The 23,299-nt window shown below is 61.1% G+C and overlaps 5 protein-coding genes across 5 annotated transcripts; all 5 read right to left on the bottom strand.

Moving 5' to 3' along the window:
- Positions 1–559: 559 nt before the first annotated feature.
- Positions 560–3,682, bottom strand: LSCM1_04982 (uncharacterized protein; the record flags this gene model as incomplete). Its single annotated transcript, XM_067322463.1, has 1 exon — positions 560–3,682. The coding sequence occupies one exon, from the start codon at positions 3,680–3,682 to the stop codon at positions 560–562; it is 3,123 nt and encodes a 1,040-aa protein (XP_067178326.1).
- Positions 3,683–6,427: 2,745 nt separating this feature from the next.
- LSCM1_04981 (uncharacterized protein) lies at positions 6,428–8,077 on the bottom strand (the record flags this gene model as incomplete). The annotated part of the gene is made up of 1 exon (XM_067322462.1): positions 6,428–8,077. One exon carries the CDS (start codon positions 8,075–8,077, stop codon positions 6,428–6,430), a length of 1,650 nt encoding a protein of 549 aa, XP_067178325.1.
- A 3,580-nt stretch (positions 8,078–11,657) lies between these two features.
- LSCM1_04980 (uncharacterized protein) lies at positions 11,658–13,106 on the bottom strand (the record flags this gene model as incomplete). Its single annotated transcript, XM_067322461.1, has 1 exon — positions 11,658–13,106. The coding sequence occupies one exon, from the start codon at positions 13,104–13,106 to the stop codon at positions 11,658–11,660; it is 1,449 nt and encodes a 482-aa protein (XP_067178324.1).
- A 2,559-nt stretch (positions 13,107–15,665) lies between these two features.
- On the bottom strand, positions 15,666–16,625 carry LSCM1_04979 (uncharacterized protein; the record flags this gene model as incomplete). Its single annotated transcript, XM_067322460.1, has 1 exon — positions 15,666–16,625. One exon carries the CDS (start codon positions 16,623–16,625, stop codon positions 15,666–15,668), a length of 960 nt encoding a protein of 319 aa, XP_067178323.1.
- A 1,095-nt stretch (positions 16,626–17,720) lies between these two features.
- On the bottom strand, positions 17,721–23,033 carry LSCM1_04978 (uncharacterized protein; the record flags this gene model as incomplete). Its single annotated transcript, XM_067322459.1, has 1 exon — positions 17,721–23,033. The coding sequence occupies one exon, from the start codon at positions 23,031–23,033 to the stop codon at positions 17,721–17,723; it is 5,313 nt and encodes a 1,770-aa protein (XP_067178322.1).
- Between the last annotated feature and the right edge of the window lie 266 nt (positions 23,034–23,299).

The following is a 23,299-nucleotide window of genomic DNA, read 5'->3' as shown; positions in this document are numbered from 1 at the left end:
AGGGGAGGGGGACTGGCAGTCCGGTGGTAGTTGTGATGGGCGTGCACTTACTCGGTGGTTCGCAGTTAGGTTAGGGTGTGCACCAACAGCAGCTGGTAGGCGATGGGCTGACTCGCTTTACAGCACCATATTGGCCTCTCTCTCAACTGGCATGCCGCAGCGGTCATTTCTACCCCTCCGTTTTCTTCTCTCTCCATGCATACGTGTCTATCTGTGAGTGTGTGTGTCTGTGTGTGCGTCCGATCGGCGAGGGGCCTCAAGTCGGCCTCACCTCTTTCAGGCACAAAGGGATGGCAGCACAGAGAGAGACGCCCCACCCCACCCCTGGAACCACACGCGGCTTTCCCTCGATCACAGAACTCTAGACCTCGACAACGATGGGAGTGAGATGGACGAACCACTCCTCTTCATCAGCCCCGCCCACACGCGCGCAGAGCAACAGGGATGCGGAGGCACTGCGTTTATGAGGGGCACGTCGACATCACCGAGGGGCGGCAGGAGCGTCAAGAGGCGGGCGCACTGAGAGGACGCAGGGGTGGCATGTTGCCATGAATGCCGCTCAACGACGACGATTTTGCTTCATCTCTCGCCACACATTGCGGTGCCGTACCTCGAGCGCTCGCTTCAGCGCGCGCATCTTGGCAGCATTAGGGATAGTCTGCTGCGTGTGTCGTAGCGTCTTCAGCTTTGCATGGCGCACCGCCTTAGCCCACTCCTCTGCGGAGATGCGACGGCGAGCGTCGATGTGACCTTCCAGCGAGGAGTCTTGGATCTTCGTACCCAGTATCTCCTCGAGCTTCGCCTCTGCCTTTTTCTGAGCCTCTTCATCGCGTAGCAGGCGGCGCTTCTGCTTCACCTCCTCGCGCGAGAGCTCCTCCTCGGGTGTTTCCAGCAGCGACATCGGGTCGTTGTACTGCATCGCCGTCTTCTCCACGGCCGAGTGCTTCACACCGACGAGGGTGTTGGGAAAGTCGACCTGAGGATGCCGGTTGACCGCGTAGAGCGGCACGTCATGTGGGAAGAGGGAGCCGCTGCGGATGCGCTTCAGCAGCTTCCAGCCACCAATGTGCTGCCAGCGCATCGTCGTGTGACGACGGACGCTGCTGTGGTCACCATAGAAGCGGCGGTAGACCCGGGCAGTGATTAAGTCGCCATCCGGTGTGCAGAAGCACGCCTGAATCTTGCCCCGGCACGTGGGGTCGCGCACCACGCGCAGATACGACGGGCTCACTCGCGTTACCCGTCGCCGCATTTCCTCGAGTTCCTCTCGCACCACCAGCATCTCGGAAGGCGTGATGGCGCGCTGTCGTTGATACCCGGCGTCAACGAAGGAGCGGTTGTACCTGTGCGTCGCTGGCGGGAGCTGGAGCGGGTAGACGAGCTTGTTGTAACGCTGCGCAGAGGTTTGAACCAGTCGAGGGACGTCCGAGGGCAACTGGCCCCCTTCGGTAGTGCCTGGGTTGCCGCCTTGCAACGCCTGCGGGAGAGCCGAGGAAGGGGTGCCTTCAACGTTTGTCGTTGCCTCCGATAACTTCACCGGCACGCCGGTCGAGGGTCGGTGCAGCACCTCGTCACTCAGTCGATCGAAGACCACGTCCTTCAGAGACAGCGAGGCCGTGTAGAGCTCGCGCTGCTTGGCATCGCGTGACTGCACCCGCTCCGCCTCCTCCCGTTTCACCTGCGCTTCTCGCCTTTCCGCCCGCTCCGGCACGAACTCGTTGCGTGCAAAGATCAAGTAAGAAATGGGCTCGATACCTACCTTCAGCGGCATGCGCCGTGCCCAGACATCGATGAAGGTGGCGCGATACTGCGCCTCCGTCGTGCACAGGCGCATACGCTTGCTCTTTACACCCGCCTTGCAGTGGCGCAGGGGACAGCGCTGCTCATGCGGGCACGGGGCCACGATAGTCGGCTGCCAGTCCCACAGGCCAACACCCTTTTCTTCCAGAATCGTGTCACGAGCCTCCATCAACAAGTTGAAGTTGTGCAGGTTTGAGAACTCCACGAGCAGCAGCACGCCACGTGTCATCTTCCACAGCTGCTGCAGAAGCCGCCGCCGGTTCGCCGAGTCTGCGACCTCGCTGAGGGAGTAGGCAGCCACTACGAGATCGTGCTGAATCGCCTCATCCTCCGGCAGCAGGTACCGCCTCCACGCGACGTTGGGGATGTCATCGTGCAGCACCATCGTGCCGATTTCCATCATGCCCGGGCTGGGCTCGATCGCCGTCACCTCCTGCAGTGGCCGCAGCCGCCGACGGGCCTGCTCCTGCGCGGTGGCGTTCTCTAGGTCGACCAGCTTCTCCCACCACGTGCGCCCGGCTGTCGCCCTGGTAGCGCTGCTGTCGTCATCCTCTTCGCCATCGAGCAGGTCGCTCGGGTCCTCTGCCGTGCCCTTCTTCTCACCGAGCGGGTCGCCGTCCTCCCACTCGGTGCCGTCGACGACATCCCGGTAACGGGCGTGCGACTCACTGATGAGGCGGCGCCTTTTCCTCTCGGCGGCGTTGGCCGCGACTTGCGCGATCTCGCGGCGAAGGTCGGCTGGCAAGTCAGCCGGGTCGACCTCACCGCGCTCCAACAGCGCTGCCACCGCCATGAACCGGGCCTTCTTCTTCTCTTGGTTGTTGCGGCTGAGGCGGCGGAGGTCATAGCGAAGCTCACGCAGCTGCTGCGCCTGCGCGCTCACATTCCCGGTCATGGTCTGTCGCATGGAGCGATAAAGCGGGTAGGCAAGGGCGCCGGGGTCGTACACCTCCTTCGCTACGAGAATGGCTGTACCGGTGCCGGCTCCGAAGTCCAGCATGCTCTTCGGCACAAAGTGCGGCAGCTGCTTGCTCAGCTCGAAGAAGACGCGGTGCATTCCGGCGTACATGGCGGCGCCGCGGAAGAGAAAATACCCAATCGCGTCATCTGTCGAGTACAGGACGGTGCGGCTCGCCACCGCGTTCGCGATGGCGAGCTGCCGCTGAAACTTGATGAGTCGTTGCCGAATCTTGAAGCGCAGCTTTGCCTGCGAGCGCTTGTCGTGCAGGTAGAGTGGCCTGAAGTTCTCACCCGTTTCTTTGCGCTCGAAAAGTTCGCGTTTCTTTTGGTTGAGGGTGTCTGGCTCGCCGTCGGGGATCATGTCCGACGGCTTATCACGCATGGCAGCCGGCCGCTCCTCGCGGTTGCGATACTCGATGATGGGGATAATATCGCGAAGGCACTGTCGGATGAGACCCTTGTCCTTGAGCCGGAACACCTTCATGAAGGCGGCCTGCATCGAGGGTGACATGACAACCACGCCGGGGCTCATGTCGCAGAAGTCGTCGCGCACGGCCCACTGCCGCATGGCGGGGCGCCGCTTGCACATCTTTTTCAGCATCTGGTACTCATACGACATCTTCGCCGCAATGTCGATCACGCGGATGCGGCGGCGGCCGTGGCGCATCTTTGCGCTGAACTGCCCCCACGTCTCCTTTCCAGCGATCGTGGCGCTCGATCCGGGTTGCTGCCCCGACTCCCCTGGCTGGTGCATCGCGCCGGGCATGGCAGTGCCAACAGCGCGCACCGACGTAAGGCATGAAGATGCTGGGCCGGACAGCTGTGAGGGCAACAAGGAAACGAGAGCGACACGATCTCTGCGTAGATCCCCGATAGATTCACACCGAGATGCACCGCAGCAACAAAGAAGGCGCCGCAGCATTTCCGCTGTGGTCGTCGACGGCGTAGAAGAATAAAAAAGAACCAAACGAATAGAGAACTCGCACAGAGAGTCGGCGCCGTGACCCCTATTGAGGAAGGTGCGCGTGGCGCCCCCAAGCACGAACGCGCTAGATGCAGAGATGTCCCCGGAGCCGAGCGACTACGTGGTCCTGTAGACGTCTGCTGAATACAGAGAAGGGATCGAAGTAGCCCCAAAGAGAGTGCAAGGCGCCCCCTACTGCACGATACGTCAGCCGGAGCCGCTTGCCCCCCCTCCCACACACCCACACACCACGCAGATCGACGCTATCGAGCGCACGAGCGTCGTTCGATGAAAGACGATGCTACTCGGTGAGAGGAGACAAAATGTGAGCAGATATGCGAAAGTGAGCGGCAGACGTACGCAGCGGTGAGGATAGCCAGGGTGAGAGGAATGGACGGAGGAGGGGAGCGATGAGACGGTTCCGTAGATGCCTCCGGGGGTGTGGAGGGCAAGAGGTGGGGACGAGTGGAGTTACGAGCATACGGTGCGCCGCTCTTGGTCGGCCCCGCGACTGCGCACCCGCGTGAGACTCAGAGCGAGAGAATCGGTAGGTGCCGACTCAGCGACGTGTGCGCGTACATTTTTCCCTCTGTCGAAGGTGGACACGAACAGCTTTCCGCCCATAAGACGCGCACCGCGGCGTTGGGGACGGCTACGGCGGGGGTGGCTTCCCGTGACCCCCTTTGCATCCTTCTGTTGTTAGCACGGCACGCGATTAGGGGCCGCGAGCACTTGCGCGTGCGGGCAAGCGTCTCCCGATTCGGCGCACGCGCTTCGCTGGCATTCTTTCCTTCGCGTTGCCTCTTGCTTCTTTTGATGAAGTGCCTGCGTGGCAGCTTGGTGGCACGAATAGCGCCTCTCAGAGACCGTAGAACTGACGAAGAAAAAGAAAAAGAGGTGTCGTTATGTACGCGGCGACGGGGTGGCAGTCCATCGCACACGTGCGGGGGTCGGGTGACGGAGAAACAGGGAAGAGAAGGGTACACCTCGCGAAGTGCTGCGCGCATGCAAGCGAGGCGGTGGTAGAGCGCAGTCGGGAGCGGAAGGGGGGGACCAAAAACAAAGCAAGCAAGAAGCGAAACTGACCGGGAAACCACGTCAGAAAAAAGGGGGAGCTGCCGTCAACGCGCCAAAGGCCGTGAACGGCGAGGATGTGCGATCAAGGCGATAGCGAGCGCCATGCCCGCGGCAGGTGAGGCCTGGCCTCATGAGAGCCAAAGGAGGACATGAAAGCAGACCATGCAGGTACGCGTGGTGGTGAGCGCACATCGCAGCAAAAGTTCGAGACGTCCCCCTCGGTCTCGACCTGCTACTGCATGTACCTCTCTTCCACCGAGCTCATACTCCTGCAGAGGTCGACGAGAGGCCGCGCCGTCCATGTACCAACGCGCACATGCTTTCTCGCTCGCTCTCACGTGGGGTGCACACGCAACCGAAGACAGCGGAGCTAGCAAGCCCGACAACGCCATCGAGGGCAGTGATGGGAGGAGAGAGGGGGTTTGTGTTGGCCTCATCGAGGGACGTCACCATGCACGCTGAGAAGTGCGCGAAAGCGAAGCACAGTACCACCAGGCGTCCTGACTTTCATCTCCCGACTCTGCCTCTCCTCCTTTGTTGCGGTTGTGGTTGGATTTGCGCTAAAGTTGCACTCTTGTCTGCAGCCGCCGTCCCTCGCGGGTAGAGCCGAAAAGCGAGCGAGGAAGTTCAGTAGGCGCACACGAACCAGCAGCGCTTCCTCACCACCACCACTAACCTCTCTACCTGTCGTCCTCTCGCTCGACACCTGGTGCGTACATCGGCATACGATCATGCACCAACAGAGAATCGGCGAAGCGGTGGGTGAGTGGTAACGACGCCGATGCGCGTCGAGTGACCTGCATTGCTCCCTTTCGTGGCCGGCAGAGATGAAAAAGAAAAATGGCTGGGGGCACCGCGCGCGAGCACATGGAGCATGATGAGAGCCGCCAAGTGAGAAAACGAAGGGAAGCGAGACAATTCAACATCGGGCGACGAAGTGCAGACGGAGGCGAAAAGAAGGGAGAGAAGCGGCAACAGAGAGAGACAGGGAGGACACTGAGAGCTGCAGGGACGCCGAGGAGTCACCGCACCGTCGGGTGCGCCTTCCCCTCCGACGCGCTTCCCTTTCTCGTTTTTCTTTGTGTATGTGCGTGTGTATGTGTATGTGTGTTCTGCGTTTGCGCGCGTGCCTTGTCGTTGAGATGTGCGCCTTTCCTTGCCTGAGATCCTTTGCTGGCAGAGGAGGGCCACAACGAATCGCTGCGCGGGCGGGGGGTAGAGAGAAGCGGTTGGAGGAAAGGTGGCAGGCTATCGGCAGACAAAGATGCACAGATGCCGAAGCCCAGACGTCCATCTAACTTACGCGCGCACGCAGCGTGTGGAGAACGAGAGAGACGGCCGCGGTGGCAAAGGCCGCGCGACCATAGAGGGATAGAAGAGCAGAGAGGGCAAAGAGAAACAGAAACATCAGTGACAGGCCCGTTCGCGCTTGTGTGCAACGCGCACTTCCACGGCAAGGCAAGAAGCGCCACGCGCACGCGATGCGGCGATGCGTTCAGGTAATCCCCCAAAGCCGGAAGAAGACAACAAAAAGAAGCCCCGTTTTTCCATCGCGCCCTCTTCACCTACGCATACGCACCGCCTCTGCAGGCACGCTCCAGCGCATCAGCTTCCTCGAGCCACTGTCTAGAGCTGCGCAAAGAAGTCGTTGCCCTTGTCATCTACGACGATGAAGGCGGGGAAGTCCTCCACGTCGATCTTCCACACCGCCTCCATACCGAGATCCTTCATGTCGAGGCATTCCACCTTTTTGATCGCATCCTGAGCCAACACGGCTGCCGGGCCGCCAATGCTACCCAGGTAGAAGCCGCCGTATTTGTGGCACGCGTCGGTTACCTGCCTGCTGCGGTTACCCTTGGCGAGCATCACCATGGAGCCGCCCTTCGACTGGAAGAGGTCGACGAAGGGGTCCATGCGGCCGGCTGTCGTCGGACCAAAGGAACCGGACGGGAGGCCGTCCGGCTGCTTTGCCGGCCCAGCATAGTACACAGGATGCTCCTTCATGTACTGCGGAAGCGGCTTGCCCTCCTCTAGCATCTCACGCATTCGTGCGTGTGCACTGTCGCGCGCCACGATGATGGTGCCCGTGAGGCTGAGACGGGTCCTGACGGGGTACTTGGAAAGCTCTTTGAGGACTTCTGGCATGGGGCGGTTGAGGTTCACCTTGACCGGTGGCGACTTCAGCAGCTCATCTTCCTTGACATCCGGCAGGAACTTGGATGGGTCCATCTCCAGCTCCTCCAGCCACACGCCGTCCTTGTTGATCTTGCCAAGCGCCTGACGATCCGCGCTGCACGATACCCCGATGCCGATGGGGCAAGATGCGCCGTGGCGAGGCATGCGAATTACGCGTGCGTCATGGGCGTAGTACTTGCCACCAAACTGGGCACCCATGCCGATGTTCTGGCAGATGTCGAGCACCTCCTTCTCCAGCTCGAGGTCGCGGAAGGTGTAGCCGGTCTTCATATCGGGCTTGGTGATCAGGTCGTCGTAGTAGCGGCAGGAGGCGTACTTCACCATCTTCATGGTCATCTCAGCGCTCGTTCCGCCAATGACGACGGCGATGTGGTACGGCGGGCAGGCGGAGGTGCCGAACATCGTCAGCTTCTCCTTGAGGAACTTGCGCAGAGACTTGGGGTTGAGCACGGATTTGGATTCCTGCAGAAGGAAGGACTTGTTCGCAGAGCCGCCGCCCTTAGCAATAAACATGAAGCTGTACTCCATCCCTTTGGTGGCGTAGATGTCAATCTGCGCTGGAAGGTTCGTGCCGGTGTTCTTCTCGTCATACATGCTGAGCGGGACGTTCTGACTGTAGCGGAGGTTGCGCTTCTGGAAGATGTCATAGACGCCGCGGCTGAGGGCCGCCTCGTCGTTGCCTGGCACAAGTACCTGCTCACCACGGTAGCCCGAAATGATGGCTGTGCCGGTGTCCTGGCAGCCTGGCAGCAAGCGGGCCGCGGAGATGTTTGCGTTCTTCAGCAGCTGCAGCGCTACAAACTTGTCGTTGTCGCTGGCCTCGGGATCGTCGAAGATCCTTCGTAGAGACGCCAGGTGCGAGGAGCGCAGAAGGTGCTCCACGTCGTCAAACGCCGTGGAAGATAGCAGCGTGAGTGCCGCCGGCTCCACCTTTAGCATCTCCGGCAGACCACCACCGGGTCGCACCACGGAAACGTAGTCCTTCGTCAAGAGGCGGTACTTGATGTCGTTGTGGGATACCTTCGATACTAGCGGCACGAAGTTGAACTCCGCCCGCAACGGACCAATGCGGCGGAACATGACGCCTATCCGATCCTCTTACCCTTTCGTACCCAAGCCTGCGCGTGTGCACGTGCGTCTGTGATGAGAAGAGGGGGGTGAGGATGAGCGGTGACAGAAGCGGGAGTAGCACACAGGTGACCCTCTGAGGGATAGGGGAATACAGGGCAAGTTGAACCTATCTTCTTGCCGGAAGGCATTGAGCCAGGGGCGCGGAGGGGGGCGGTGAAGGGAAAAGGGAGGGGAGGTGAAGGGGGAGGGGGCCTTGGCCATGGTAGAGATGGGGGATGGAAGGCTGGTGCTGGCTCGGTGATGCAGCCGGTGAGAGCTAGTACATCGCCTCGCATACGCACTGGTAGGGAGAGGCCAGGGGAAGGCCATCAAGCAGCACCGCCACGAGTGTGGCATGACAGGCGCACGGTAAATCGTCGCGCAGTTAAGCTTTGAAGCTACGAGATAGAGAGAGGACATCATTTCCGCCCTTCCCTCCCCCTCCCCCTCCCCCCACACTAGCACACTCGCACGCCCTTTGCCGCTGCTCTGCTAACGTTGGGAGTGTGCGTCAGGGGAGCTGAAGGTGAAGGTGGCAAACTTCTCAGCCACGTTTGTCTCGCGCACACACGCACGCTTACGTCACCCCGTACCCGTACACACGCACAGAATCACGTCCGATAAAGCAGAAGAAAGGAGTGGACAGCGAGGACCAAAGCGGCTCCACACAGCGTGCGGTATGGGCTGAAGCCGGTGTGCGGTACTCGGTGAGACACATCTTTGGCGGAGATTCACGAGCACAAAGAAATGCTTCTCCGGAGCTGATGAGCCGCGGCAGAGCTGGGTAATTCGTCTGGGATGCGTCATGGCAGCACCGAGGGCACAGAAAAAGGGGCCAACACGCGCTCAAAGAAGGGGGGAAGGGGGGCCAACACCGAGGGAGGGGAAGAGTGGCCGGGGTGGAAGAGTAGGAGGAGGGGGTATGACAGCAGTGACGCAGGTGAGCGGGGAGGGGGGCGAAGAGGGAGAGAAAGAGCGGCCGCCGCAAACACCAAAGACGAGGAGAAAAGTGCACACGGCGAAAGAGGGTGGTATGCGTGATCACGTACCGACGCGGTAGACAGCCAACGCGCCGAGTAAGGGATGGGGAGGGGGGGGGAATGGCTTATCGGATGCGGGACGCGCACGTGAAGAAGAGGGGATGGGTAAGAGCAGCAGCAGCAGCAGCCGACATGGACGGCAAAGGGCAAGAAGCTGCAGCGTCTGTCAAGGCAGTCGCCCACGCGCTGCCCCCGCTCTCTTCATACACTCTGAATGCTGCTTCCCTCCTCCGCGCCGCTCGATGCTGCCGTAATGAGGCCATCGCCTCTTGCAGCACGGCTACAGATGCCCCAGCAATGCCCTCACGCCAGGGCGCGCGTGTGGTGGGGGCTCACGGGAAGGGAACTCAACGTGCCCCGCGTTGCGACCTCATTCACCGAAGTAAGGACGAACCGGCCGGTTGGCAGGCGAGGCAACGAGATAGTTCCTCAGGACATGTGTGTGGGCGGCCCAAAGCGCATATATATATATATATATGCCTACGTATATATATGACTGCGATAAAAATAGGGATGCGAGCGCCCGGAGACAGAAACTGCGACACCTGAAGCTATGTATGCGATGGGGCACGCCGGACGTGAGAGCACCCAACACCATGTGTCACTGCTAGTGTCGCCTCGGGCGCGGGCGCCGTGCACTCGGTAGTGCCCTGTTTCTGCCTGTTGTTCCTCTCCGCGGACCTTGGCCCCATTTATACTTTATGTACTTGCACACAGGGGGCGCCGTGGAGGAGCTGCACTAAACACGGCAGCAACAGTGAGAGCACACGACGGTTAGTTTGGGGGCTTTGACAAAGGCTGTGGAAGAGGCTGCTCCCCTCTGCCCGCCCCTCTCCTCCTCACGCTGACGCAATATATGAAGCGTCCGCACGCCTCGACCACAGAATGCATCGTGCAAAGAACTCCAGCGGAGCATCGGCAGGGCCACATTGAGCGTAGCACCTGCCATGGTGCTGGCAGTGTGGGCGGCGGGTGTAAGGACTTTCAATCCTTGAACGTTGGCGAGGAGGACAACGCAGAAGCGAGCGACCAGAGCAGCACAACCTCAAAGATGTCGGCGCCACGTAGACAGACAGATAACGAAGAGCGACCTCTCTCACTGCGTTTGCCTGACGACGAGGGCGACACACCTTAGCGCGTCTGGGTGTCTCGGGGGCGCCATACGTCAGGGAAGAAAAGGCAAGCAGCCCCCTCAAACTTCCCGCGCCTGCCCCTGCCCAACGACGAGCCACTGCTCATGGTGACAGAGTCGGCTCACCGTAGCGCAGCGACGTCGGAGCGACGCGGCGCCACTCACGTCGGCGGCCAGGTCCTGCACGACGCTGCGTCGCGTCGGCCTGCCACAGCGGTCGCGTTTGTATGATCCACTGGACGTGCAAAGCGGCCGCATGAATCCAGCGCATAGCCCCCAGCCCTCGCCGCCTGCTGGCGAGGCACCCTGAGCGGCTCCGCGAGATGCGCCACAGGGTGCACTGACCCAAGCGAATGCGGCTGCGAGGCGACCTGCGCAGCGGGTGGTGGGTAGGGTGTGAGGCCGAGGCCGTGCTCCTAGAACTGAGCCCGCACGTTGCTGTCACCGGTGCCTACCGCCGCTTCGCGCCACGCGAGAGGCGCCCGTGAGGGGCCGCAAGCAGGGCGAAGTCAAACGGAAGCTGCACCGCAGAGGGTGATGACGTGGAAGGCAAGCATAGTATACGCTGTCCACCCCGCCACGCATGCGCATAGCCGACAGATGTACCCGCACAGCAGCAGTTTCCTCCAGCCTCCACTGCTGCGTTGCGGGTATATGCGGGTGGCCCAGGGCGAGCCCCGCCCCCTGCCCCTACGCCACGCCTCTTGCACAGCCACCTCAAGCTGCTGCACCCCGTGGTTTCGTGTGCCGGCGGAGCCCGCACTGGTGTCTGCCGGACGCGATGATGCGAGTCGGGGGCCTTCTCACCATGCTTCCGGCACCTGTGCCTCACCAGCCCACCCAGTGTCGGATCGAGGCGATGCCGCACACGTCGCGCACGTGCACTCGGTCGAACATCAGTGCGGACCTCTTCGCGGCTCCGTCGCTGGTCACTCGCGCTCTTCCGACCTCTCGATGACGCGCCCGGACGTGGTACGCCATGCCGGCTGTGCTTGGCAGCGAGTGCGCACCGCCCTCGCCCGGGCACGCACGCTCTTGACGGGTGGCGCTGTCCTCGCTGCGGAGGAGCGGAGGCGGGCTCGCTGTCTGCAGCTTTCGCGTCCGTTGCTCTCGCCGCTACTGCTCCGCAAGTGGCGAGGGACGCCTCCGTCACGTCGCTGAGGCGCACGGTCGCGGTGTACACACAGCTCAAGCGCGAGAGGGAGAGGGAAGGGGAAGGAGAGTTCGTCGGGGGAGGCGAGGGCTGGGCGCGTGAGGTGAGAATGGCAACGAAAGGGCCGAGGAGCGGCGAGCAGACACAGACACGCGTACGCAGGCACCGACGGCAAAGGGAAGCTGACGCAGAAGAAAAGAGAGATGAGTGGGTGCCGTTTGCGCACTACTCAATCAGCACCTGAGAGGCATGGGCGGCCTCGAATAGCGAGCTGCTGCTGGTCACCTCGAGCGGGGTGCCTTCCGCCACCACCTGACAAGCTGACTGCCGGCCCCGGAGCATTTCGATGAGGTTCGCCTGCGAGCCCTTTGTGCATGGATTTCTGGAGATGATGAGCCGCTCAAGCCTCGGGCAGGTCAGCCGTGAAAGCAGTGCGCACACTTCGCACAGCCCAGCATTGTTGATGTCGTTATCAGAGATGTCCAGCTGCACTATCGGAGCACCGCTGCGAAGAAGACTGGTGACTACGGCGACGGCGCCGCAGTTACCGAGGTGGCACGAGCCGAGTTCCAGCGTAGTCAGCCGGGACAGACGCTCCAGCCCGCTGGCCATGTCCATGACGCCCTCGACGTCGAGCATGTTGTCCGACAAGCGAATCACCATGAGCTTTGGGTGCATCGGCAGCTGCTGGGCGAGCAGCTTGCCGCTGCGGTAGGTGAGGCCACACTCTGCAAGATCCAACACACGCAGCGCAGGCATCGAGCTGACACCGCAAAGTAACGCAGAAAGCGCTACATCTCCCTGAAAGGTGCGGCGCAGGTATAGCTCTTCAAGGCACCCGCTGCAGCCATGTAAAGACTCCACCAAGCCCCCGATGAAGCGTCGGTTGCACGCATTTCCTGAGAGGTCGAGCACGCGCAGCGAGGCAGGGAAGGCGGCCGCGTGCCCTTCATCCACTGCAAAGGTGAACGAGAGAAGACAGTCGTTGCGCGACACGTCGAGGACCTCAATCGCGCTACTGTGCACACCCTCCGCCAGGCACGCCGAGTTCGTTGCATCCAAGCCGCAGTGCGCCACGCGAAGCTCCTTCAGCGTTGTCTGGCAATTTGTCGTTCTCAGCAGCGTCTTCAGTGCCTCGCTCGACTTGAGGTCAACATGATTGTCACTCAGATCAAGCTGCTCGAGGGACGTTGGCTTAGCATCTGCCAGCGACTGCAGTATCTGCGTCACGGCAGCGGCGCTCAACGCGTTGGACGCAATGTTCAGCGACTGCAGCATCGCTGGAACGTACACCTTGAGGGGCTCCATCGCAGTGTCACCTATCCCGTTCTCGCTGATGTCAAGTGTCCTCAGCAGCGGCGCACGCGCCTTCAGCACTCTCAGCAAGCTCTCCAAGTGACGAGGAGAAAGGTGCGTGCCACGCAGGTTGAGGTAGGTGAGGTGGGCCAGGCCTCCCGCTTCGGCAGACGAAATCAATTGGTCCAGGGCGCCACCGCTAGCATTCATGCCGGCCAGGTTCAGGGACTCCACAGCGCCAAACTGAAGAAGATGGGCTGTTAAGCAGTCCACATTTTCGCGCTCCATTAGCGCGTCCGGGTGCGTGGAGAGATCCACGTGAAACGGGTCTCGCTCGATGAGATGGTACATCTCCAGAACAGATATGCGGCCCACCATCGACGCGAAGGCCGGAGCCTTGAGTGGCTCGGAGGGGAGGGGAGGGGGGAAGGGGTCCACTGCAACGTAGAAAAAAGAAGCGAAAGCCGCCTCCCAAACAATTGGCGCCCAACAGAGGGAGGAGGAGAGGGGTGGTGGCTAAAAGCTGGCGAAGCGATGGCGGAAAAAAAAAGACACTCCGCGTTCTCAACAGGGGGAGGGGGGCACAATAACAGACGGGGAAATTCGGCCGGAGTAAAGGACAAAAAGATGATGCGAAGGGACGAAACCTTTAATGTTATTTTGTAATGTGTTTTTGTGGCTGTAGGAGTGAGGGTGAGGGGGGTGGGGGGCGGGAGGTGTCGGTCCCGCTGCCGAGTGTTCAACAGTGTTGCTACAGAGAGAAAGGAAGAAATGGTGCACGCGCACACACAGACACAGACACACGCAGATAGGTGAGCTGGAGACGTCCACGGAGACGCGAGGAGCACAAACGAAGGGAAGGAAGCAAAGGGGGAGAGGACAAGCACACAAACGCTGCGCCGCTGTATCTACGCTCAGAGTCCTGCGGGCTGGAGAGGGAGAAAGGGGTGGGGGCACGAAAGGTGCGTGAGCGGGGATAAGAACAAAGGTAAGAGTAAACGAAGAAAATACTAGAGAGGGATAAAGTGGCCGGCAATGTTTCTTGTGCGTGTGTGTGTGTGTGTGCTAAAGGGAGGGGGGCAGAGAGAGAGGTGTGTGTCGGGGAAAGGGAGGGGGAGAAAAGGGCACCCATACGGCACTCTGCAAGTGCTACTACGAAAAAAGGGGGTTGAACTCAACCACAGAGTCGATCGCCTCTTCTGTGTATCTTTGTGTGCGCTTTCGGCACCCTATGGCCGTTGCAGCTGGTGGTAATGGTTATATATCGGGGTGGTAATTATGACGAGCGTGGCAACGACTCGTGTGCCTTTGAAAAACAAAAAACCGTGAGAGGGTACAAAAAAGAGAAGGCGGTATACTTCGCGTGGAAACTCTGGGTCGGAGGGGTGTGGCGAAGCCACGTGTCTGCCTTTGTGAAAGGTAAGGGGGAGGGTCAGACAGCAGAGGGCAGTCGTCTCGTGGATGCAGAGGCAGGGGCGGAAAGCACAGAGAAGGCGAAAAAAGAGGAGAGTCCCTGTAGCGCGGAAGAGATCGCATATTTTTTTCTTTGCTTGACTTCCACGTCATCACCCTCTGCGGTGCAGCTTCCGTTTGACTTCGCCCTGCTTGCGGCCCCTCACGGGCGCCTCTCGCGTGGCGCGAAGCGGCGGTAGGCACCGGTGACAGCAACGTGCGGGCTCAGTTCTAGGAGCACGGCCTCGGCCTCACACCCTACCCACCACCCGCTGCGCAGGTCGCCTCGCAGCCGCATTCGCTTGGGTCAGTGCACCCTGTGGCGCATCTCGCGGAGTCGCTCAGGGTGCCTCGCCAGCAGGCGGCGAGGGCTGGGGGCTATGCGCTGGATTCATGCGGCCGCTTTGCACGTCCAGTGGATCATACAAACGCGACCGCTGTGGCAGGCCGACGCGACGCAGCGTCGTGCAGGACCTGGCCGCCGACGTGAGTGGCGCCGCGTCGCTCCGACGTCGCTGCGCTACGGTGAGCCGACTCTGTCACCATGAGCAGTGGCTCGTCGTTGGGCAGGGGCAGGCGCGGGAAGTTTGAGGGGGCTGCTTGCCTTTTCTTCCCTGACGTATGGCGCCCCCGAGACACCCAGACGCGCTAAGGTGTGTCGCCCTCGTCGTCAGGCAAGCTGAACGGAGGGCAACCCCCCAAAGAGGGTCAACACGGAGCACACACCCGTGGCCACGCATATTGAGGGACGTGCAGCATGCTCTCAATAAGCCCCCACCTCTTTGTGCGCCAACGCGTGGTGACGTACATATACCAGTCTGAACGGCCGCCTCATCGATGATCTGCACCTCTATGCAGAGGTGGCAAGGAAGAGATAGAGCAAAAGTGAACACAGAGACATGTGCGGCGGTGCGTCTGCCAAGGACACATCGCCGTGCTACTCTCTCCATGAAGAGCGCCGTCGAAAAAAGAGAAAGTAAGCCAGCAACCCTTAGCGGAGGAAGGCGAAAAAAACCAGCAACAGTAACAGCCCTCACTGAAGGCCGGCGAAGAGCGAAGCCTCCGCCAAGCTGCACGCTGTCGGCGCGGTGCTGAGGAAGGAGGAAAAGGGGGGGGCAGGCGGGGGTCGATGGCTCCCGTATTCGTCCATTCCGTTTCACTCGCTTCCTTCTCATAGCAGTTCAATACTTTGCCATGAAGGCCACCTTCAACGCACCACGGCTCTCAGCCCGAGGGGCTGGCAGAGTCGGTGGAGTGGGATCTATTCAGTCTGCCGTGGAGATGAAGAGCCGTTGCACGTAACAACATCCTCGATCTCTTCTCTTTCGTTGGAGGTCTATGCTTCTGCGCTGGCGCGACTGTGGGTAGGCGGAAAGGGAGCGCTTCCATGTCTAAAGGGTCCTTTTGTCTTGCTCGCTGCGCAAGCAGCAACAGTCACGAGACGCACATCACTGTCGCCCCCTGCCGAGACTGAGTGCATCACCATCACACCTTCATACGGGCGAGCCTCACGTCGCTAGCGTTTTGGCCAAAGGCAGCGGCGAAGTCGCGGAAAGGCACCGGGCGACAGCCCAACGGCTGCGGCCCACCCGTGCCAGTATTGCGGTTGGGGTCATGCGAGCCCACCGCCTCGCCATCATCCGCGCCCCACAGAAGTACAGCGAGGTCACGCAGTGACACCGGAATCGTCGTCAGAGCCACAAGTTGGTCTCGGCACCGCTCCAGCGTCAGCACCCGCCGCGCCAGGTCCTGGTCAAGAGACCACGGGACGATGGCCGGCTTCGGAGTGCTGCTCGTCACACTACCCACTGTGTCACGGACAAGCTGCACATAAAACTCCGCTACACCACGCGCGCGTTGCTGTGCGTGATCCCGCACCGCCTGCGCAAATCGCTCTTGGGCAGAGTAGTCAGTTGTGTAGAGGTTGGGACATGACCGCTTCCCTACCGGGGCGGCAAGAACACGGGCACTAAGCTGCTGGGGTGACCCCGCAAAGGCCAGGGCCGCGCCAACCTCGCGCGATTCACTTTTCTGCGGCACGCACTTCACACCGGTGCGCCGTGGACCCATCTGCTCCGGGTCCTTGTAGGCATCTGTGATGTTTACCACCTGCACCTGCTGCTGGGCCCCCACCGCGTCGCGTAGGTGGCGCATTCCGTGTGGTGTCTCACCCCGCCGAGGTGGCGCCACCCGTCGCAGCCCATTCACTGGAAACTCACGGGTCTCCGTCGACTCCTTATTGTGGTTGTGCATGTAGACAATGCCTCGCCGCCCTGTGATGGAGACGGAGGCGGGGTCTGCGCGGGTGTTGCGCTCCTCCAACTCGTGCGCAGCGGGTGCGAAGAGATTAAGAGTTCCAAGATTTGCCTTGAACTGACGTGGAAAGGTGCGGCGCCCAGAGGGCGGAGGCGCATCATCCGAAGATGGCCATACATACGGCTTCATCATCAATGGAAGGCTGTAGTGCTGGTGGTGATAGGGGCGTGTGTGCCGCTAGAGTGTGGGGGCGGGGGTAGAGATGACTCACAGAGCTGGGAAGCAACTCTGTTTGTGTGTGTGTGTGTGGGCGGGTAGGGAAAGAGAAGAGGAGGTGGGTGGGCGGGTGCCGGTGACGAGCGAGAGCACGATGCGCTCTCTCTGCTCAGCAAAGTCAACGGCAGTCGTTGCTATTTCATTAGGCGCATTGCACGCATAGGCGATGGCGTAGTTTTTATATTCGCGTCAGCTTCTCTCTGTGCGCGTGCGTGTGCAGCACCGCATAACACATACCTCAAACAAGCAACTGAGCCGGAGCCGAACAACGAGGCACAGAGGTGTCAAGAGCCCTCCGCCCGCCCACCTCAGCACATACGTACCGGGTGAATACCGCAGCGCAGCGCGAAGAAACAGAAAGCAAACGATTGCGAAGCGCATGACTGAAGCATCAGAAGGAGAACTGTAACACGGGTGCGGAGCAGACATGCGGCTTCGCTCGCCTCGGTGCCCGGGTCGCGGTGTGTGCAGTCGCGCAGAGGTGTGAGCCACTGCAGAGACAGTCACCCACAAAAGGTGCGCCTGGCTCTCATATTTGGCCCCCGTACGCGGCTGCCGCTGCCGATGCACAGTAACGGAAGCAGCAGGGAAAAGGGGTCGTGGCTAACAGGGTGGGTGGGCCGTTTTTTTGGCTGGTGGGCACCCGTGTCCACTCCCCTCCGTGCCCCATGCGCTCAAGACCTCGACGTGCTGGGAGCCGTAGCGCAGCGAACTGCAGGAGGGGGCCTCAATAGCTTCAACTTTAGTACGGATTTACAGCTCGAAGAATAAGTGGAGTACGCGCAAACCTCAGCTCTTCCGGCTGCGAGTCCACGCGCGGCTCGGGGGCGGGAGCCTGGAGCCGAGGACGGGCGATTGCGTGCTGGCCATGACAGGCACACAGATCACGTTGCGCGCTTCTTCACTGGGCTCGGCCCCATCGATCTCCACGAGCAACACATAGGCCCTCCCGCCTCTCGCGGCCTCCGTGCCGCTTTCGAGGAGAGGGAGGTGCGAGGATGCGGAAGCCTACTCCGCGATCCAGGGAGAGCGACACAGCGGGCAGACGTTGTTGGAGCCGGTCGCCCACCATGTGTACAGGCAGTTCGAGTGGAAAGCGGAGTTGTGACACACGGAGCAGCGCACGTCTGGCAGTTTGTGGTTCACAGAGCTCACAACGGCGAAGCAGATGGGGCATGGCTCGATGCCGCGGAAGTGCGCCTCCAGGTTCTGATGGAAAAGGTCGATGCACTCCCACACGTTCGCCGAGCCACCAAAAAGGATGACGGACATCTTCAGCATCCACGAGCGCCATTTCTTCAAGGAAACGCCACACTCCCGACCGGTTTCGTACTCGACTGTAGGCGGGTGCAATGGGAAGGCCGCTGGGAAGGTGATGCGCACGGCAACCTTCGCGTCTTCCATTTCGTAGCTCAGGTCAATGACCTGCTGAGCGATGTTCACCTCAACGCTGCAGCTGTCTCCGACGAGGAAGCTGCTGCTACCATCGGGGCTGTGTCTCAGCACCGACAAAAAGCTCTCTTGAATGAGAATACCGGTGATGTGCTGGTCGACAGAGCTGTAGAAGAGCGCGCGGCCTTTGCGCTCCACCGTCTCCAGCCAACTCTTCGCCAGCGACAAGGTAGAGCCATGCAGCAGCTGCGTGAAAACGGCGAAGGCACCACGAGCCAACTGCGCCATCTGATCCAGCGCGTCAACGCGCGTCAGAGCAACCAACTCAAAGCCGAGCTTCCCCGTGGCGCTGCTGTCGCTTAGGGCACCGGGGTGAAGCGAGGCCCCGATGAACGTCGAATCGAGCCTAGTTGAGGATCGCTCCATCGGGGTGAGCATGAGAACGAATAAGAGGTCAAGAAGGTTGTACACCTGCCGTTGCCACTCCTTGTCACGAGCGACGCTGCCCCCGCCAAATCCCTGCGCCTCCTCCGTTGGCGGTGAGGCGCTGGTGAGGTAAACGCTCCATGACAGCAAGTAGGGGAAGAGCAGCATCTTCTGCTTGTGCGACTTGGTCAGCACCGCGTTTTGGTGTCGAAAATGCGCCACCTTTGCCGGCTGCGCTGCTGAGTATTCCTCACGCAGCGGCTTCAGAGAAAGATGCTGCATGATGGGCTGCATCGGCGCGGCAAGCGGGACTGTGGCGTGTATGAGTGTCAGATTCGCCAGTAGGCAAACGCTGCGCATGACACCCGTCACTGTGGACATCCCCAGCTGCTCCAGCTTCGCAATCCCCGTCGCGAACAGCCAGGCGTAGGCGAAGCACAGCACCGATGCGATCTTGGCAACGCTCGCCTCAGACGCTCGTAGCGCCATGACGTCGCTGGTAAGTAGCTCGCTCATGAAGCGTGACGTAAAGGCGATCAGCTTGGCAAGGGGGGCCACCTCGTCCCCCTTCGTTGACCGCAGCTGCGAGACCGCCTCGCAGACGGCGTCGAACACGACGAGGTTCACCGTGCTGCGCAGGACGCTGTCCATGCGGCTGTGCAGCACTACACCCCGCCTGGCCAGCACCGCTGCAATCACCACTCGGCGCAGCGTTGTCAGAGAGACGGGTGCGCTGCCCACGAGCGAGGAGGCGGATTCTTTCTGCATGCGGCCATTGGGTGGCAAGTGGCGCAGCCGATGGCAACGGCAGAGAGCGTCGATGATGACGCGGATAAGCTCACTGTACACATCAGGGGTGGGGATTCGGGTGCACGACAGCTCGGCCAGTAGCTCCAGCCCAGCAAGCGGTGGCTGCTTCGACGCGTACGCGATGAGGCTCTTCACCGTGCTGTCAGCCATTGCAGGCAGAGAGGCGAGGTGCCGAACGACCACGAGGGTGAGCTTCGCCGTCGTCACGTCCCACGTCGGCAGCTCACAGCTCGCTTCCAGCAGCAGCCGCTCCTGCTCCGCCGGGATCTGGGCCGCGATGTTGAAGCGCAGCGAATCGGCAACCTCATCCAGCACGGAGAAGAAGCTGGTGTAGGACGCCGCCAGAACCGGTGTGATGCCTTTCGCGCCGTGGGCATGGAAGAGGGCCGTCACTGCTGTGCTCGAGACGGCGCTCACCAAGCGAATGGCACGGCGCAGGAACGTCGTGTCCTCTACCAGCGCAATGTCACGCAGTACCGCCGCCAGTGTCGGCAGCAGGTACGGCACCCCTGAAGCCGACAGAGGTGACTCCGTCGAGGCTACCAGCGCCGCCACCTCGACCGCCACCTCTGCCACGTCAAAGCATGCCAGCATGGATGGGAAGACGCTCTCGAACAGCGTGCGGCACACACCATCCGCCAACACTTCCTTCGCTGCCGCCACGCGCAGCAGCTGACAAAAAAAGCGGGCGACAGCTCTGGGGTCTACGTTGGCCATCGCCACAGCAGCGGCCGCCCCATTGACTTTGTCTGTCAGGCGCACAAGCTGGGCGGTGCGTACGGTCGTCGTGAAAGTGGGACGCAGCAAGTCGAGGGAAAGATAGCCATCATAGAGAGAGCGGGTTGCCTCGTTGCTGGCCAGCGTGGCAGCCTGCACCTCCACTGCTGCCTGCTGCCAGACCGATGCTGACGTCGCAAACGACTGCACGCATGCCGTGGAGGCGTACGGCACAAGCTGAGAGAGTCGGTAGACAGCGAAGAAAGAGAGCGGCACGTCCATGTCGTCGCTGAAGACCGAGTGGAGCAGCGCCATGGCTACGGCGTCGCGGTCTTTGGGGTCGATGGAGTAGCTGTCGAGGAGCTCCTCCACCTCTGCCGTGACGGCACTGCAATCCGCGATGCTTGACCAGTGCACCTTCCGCTCCATCGCGCGCGCCAGCAAGTCATCGCCTCCCTCGGCATAGCTGCAGTGGTCGCCCCCCTCGCGGCACTGCTGCCCCCGCAGCGCGACCCGCATCGCCTTGACGGAGATATACTGCTCCGCAAAGACGCGCGTTGCCACAGCGGCGCTGATGTAGGAGAGAGGTTTCAGAAGGTGATCAACTACGCACGCAGCGTCGAGATGCAGAAGTTCGGCAAAGGGGCTGCCGTGGCGCAGCAGTGCCGCCCACTTGGCCATCCGCTCCCTCGCCTCCGGGGCCCGATTCGCTACGTCGGCGCCACCATCCGAAGACGAGGCGGCATCTGTCGAGTTGTCACCGGCGTCGCGGTCATCTGCGGATGACGATGCTGTCGAGGAAGACGCAGACGACAACGACGAGGTCTCGGCGGGACTGTAGCTGCGTGCCGTGTTGCTGACGCTGACCGACTCCTCATCCGAGTCCATTGTGCCCTTCGTCACCATTGCCAGCGTTTCCTCCAGCGACAAGCACAGCGCCTCCAGCACACCGCGTCGCTGCTTCCCTGACAGCGTCAGATCATGCGCAACGTACTCCGCGACGCACTGGTTGATGCCTAGTACGTCGCACCGGGCGACCGCACTGGTTAGGATCGCGCACAACCTTTCTGGGTCTTGCATCAAGTGTCGCAGCGCAGCTTCCTTCAGGGTGTGCTCCTGCATGGTCGATGTCGCCTCCATCAACTCTTGAGATGCGGGCCGGTGCTTCCATTGTAGGCCCGCCTTTACTACCGTCGCCACTGCCTCCTTGCGCTGATCTGTGTTCGCCCATGTCGAGGTCTCATGGGACTGGAGGTGGCTCACATACCCGCATAGGGCGCCGAGGATGGCGTCCGCCACTGCATCGGTGGGGCAGAACTGTGTGTCCACTGTCTCACTAAAGAAGGCGGCGAGTCGATCCCACTTGTGCTCATTCAGGCTGGCAGCCTCTTGCTGATGCAGCCACGCGTTCGCCACATCCGCGACCAGTGCCTTGCAGTTCGCCGAGCTCGCGCACAGTCGCCCTAGCAGATGAGCCTGAAGCATAGCAAAGCTGTGCTCCACAGCCGGATCGGGGTTGTCTGGGAGCACACAAAACGCCGCCCCTGGTTCAGCAGCGATCACGGACAAGCATTGCCTGAACACATCTTCGCAACGGCTGGCCGTCTTGAGGAGACTCTTTGCCATTGCAGAGACGATGACGAGCTGGTAGCGTGTCGCCTTCGCCTCCGTCTGCATGAGCTGCACTGCATTGAAGCTAATCACTGTCAGCAGCTCCACGCTGTCCTCAGACGCACGACTGCTCTTCTTTCGCACACAGTGCAGCTCCCAGCACTCCATCATCGCTGTCAAGACCACCTCCAGGTCGTGCGCGCTAATGTTTGGCGTCTCGTTCAGTACGTTTAGCCGCTCCACCAGCGCCGCGCAGAATTCGTCCAGAATGCCACCGCACCGCACATCCTTGGAGAGCGTGGTCAAGAGGGGAAACAGGCACGGAAAGACGACCTCCGCCAGCTCCCCTTGCCGGCACTCCATAAAGCAGTTCACCACGTCATCAAGAAATCCGCCCCTCATGTGGCTCACCACGTCAGACACGTTGCTGCGGCACCAGAAGAGGAGGAGCTCCCACGTCCGCGAGGCCACCGCTACGTTAGTGTCGAGGATGGATCCGAAGAGCGCCTGCGAAACGAGCTGGTGAACCTTTGGGCTCGCAGGGCAGAAGGCCACGACGTCGCGCAAGAGCGCCAGCACCGCGGAGCGGGCGAGTGGGGTCTTGGCTAGGAGGTGCGACTTGGGCGCCTCGCGCGGCGGCAGAAGAGCTCCAAAAAGCTGTGGATCCTGCACAAACTTCAACACTGCCGTCTGCGCAGCGCTCACCTGCCTGACCATGTACCCCATCGACTTGAGCGCCGCGAAGATTCTGTTCGCGTTCGGGTCCAGCGAGTCATCCTGCAGCGGTTTCTTCAGGGCCATCACCTCTTCGATTGCGGTGTGCAGGCTCATCATAATGGCGTCCATCAGCTGCTGCAGCATGCGCGTCTTCTTCTCCGCAGTAAAGGCGGCGTCAAAGGCAGCCGCGGCGGCCTGACATACGGACGTCTCCATATCGTTCATTCCCATCACCCAGACACCCGCCAGCACTTTCAGCTCCGGCCCAATCGCCTTCTTCAGTTGCTTATTCTTGCCCATCAGCGCATATAACAGCTGATAGCTCGACGCCCGAATGGCCGACTTCGGGTGATGTGCGTGCGAAATGATCGCCTCCACCGTGGCACTCACAAACTGCACGAGCACCTCGTCAGGGGTCGACTTCATGAGCCCCACGAGATGGTCAAACGCCTTTTGCTTCGTTATCTCGCTGGTTTTGCTCAGCAGTTTGAGGTTCACAGCGTAGTCGCTTTCCTGCTTCGCTTCCGTACTGCTCTCTGTGCCGGTGGCAAAGCCACCCAAGAATGCGCTTAGACCGGCTGGGGTGCCCATCGAGGACAGCATCGCGCGTGCCGCGCTGCTCTGCGAGCTCTTGACGCTACGAGACATCGAGCGTGGCGAGGGGCGGCGGCGGTGGTGGTGGCGGTTCGACAACGACGACCAGAGAATCGCCACAAACGCGTGAAGCGTGGCGATCGAAGCACCGAATTTGTTGGGAAGCGAAAGGGTGCGTGACGGCGTCACACCGTCGGTGCTTGCGTGCGTGTAAGTGGCGGTGAAGAGAGCAGTGCCAAGCACCACAGAGAGGTGCTGCCCGAGCAGGGAGAGCACCAAGCGACTTCGCCTTCTTTGGCACTCTGGCTGTGAAGGGCCCG

Source organism: Leishmania martiniquensis, chromosome 24 (genome assembly GCF_017916325.1).
Source record: "Leishmania martiniquensis isolate LSCM1 chromosome 24, whole genome shotgun sequence".
Lineage (NCBI taxonomy): Eukaryota > Euglenozoa > Kinetoplastea > Trypanosomatida > Trypanosomatidae > Leishmania > Leishmania martiniquensis.
This window is presented reverse-complemented; position numbering and strand designations above follow the sequence as displayed.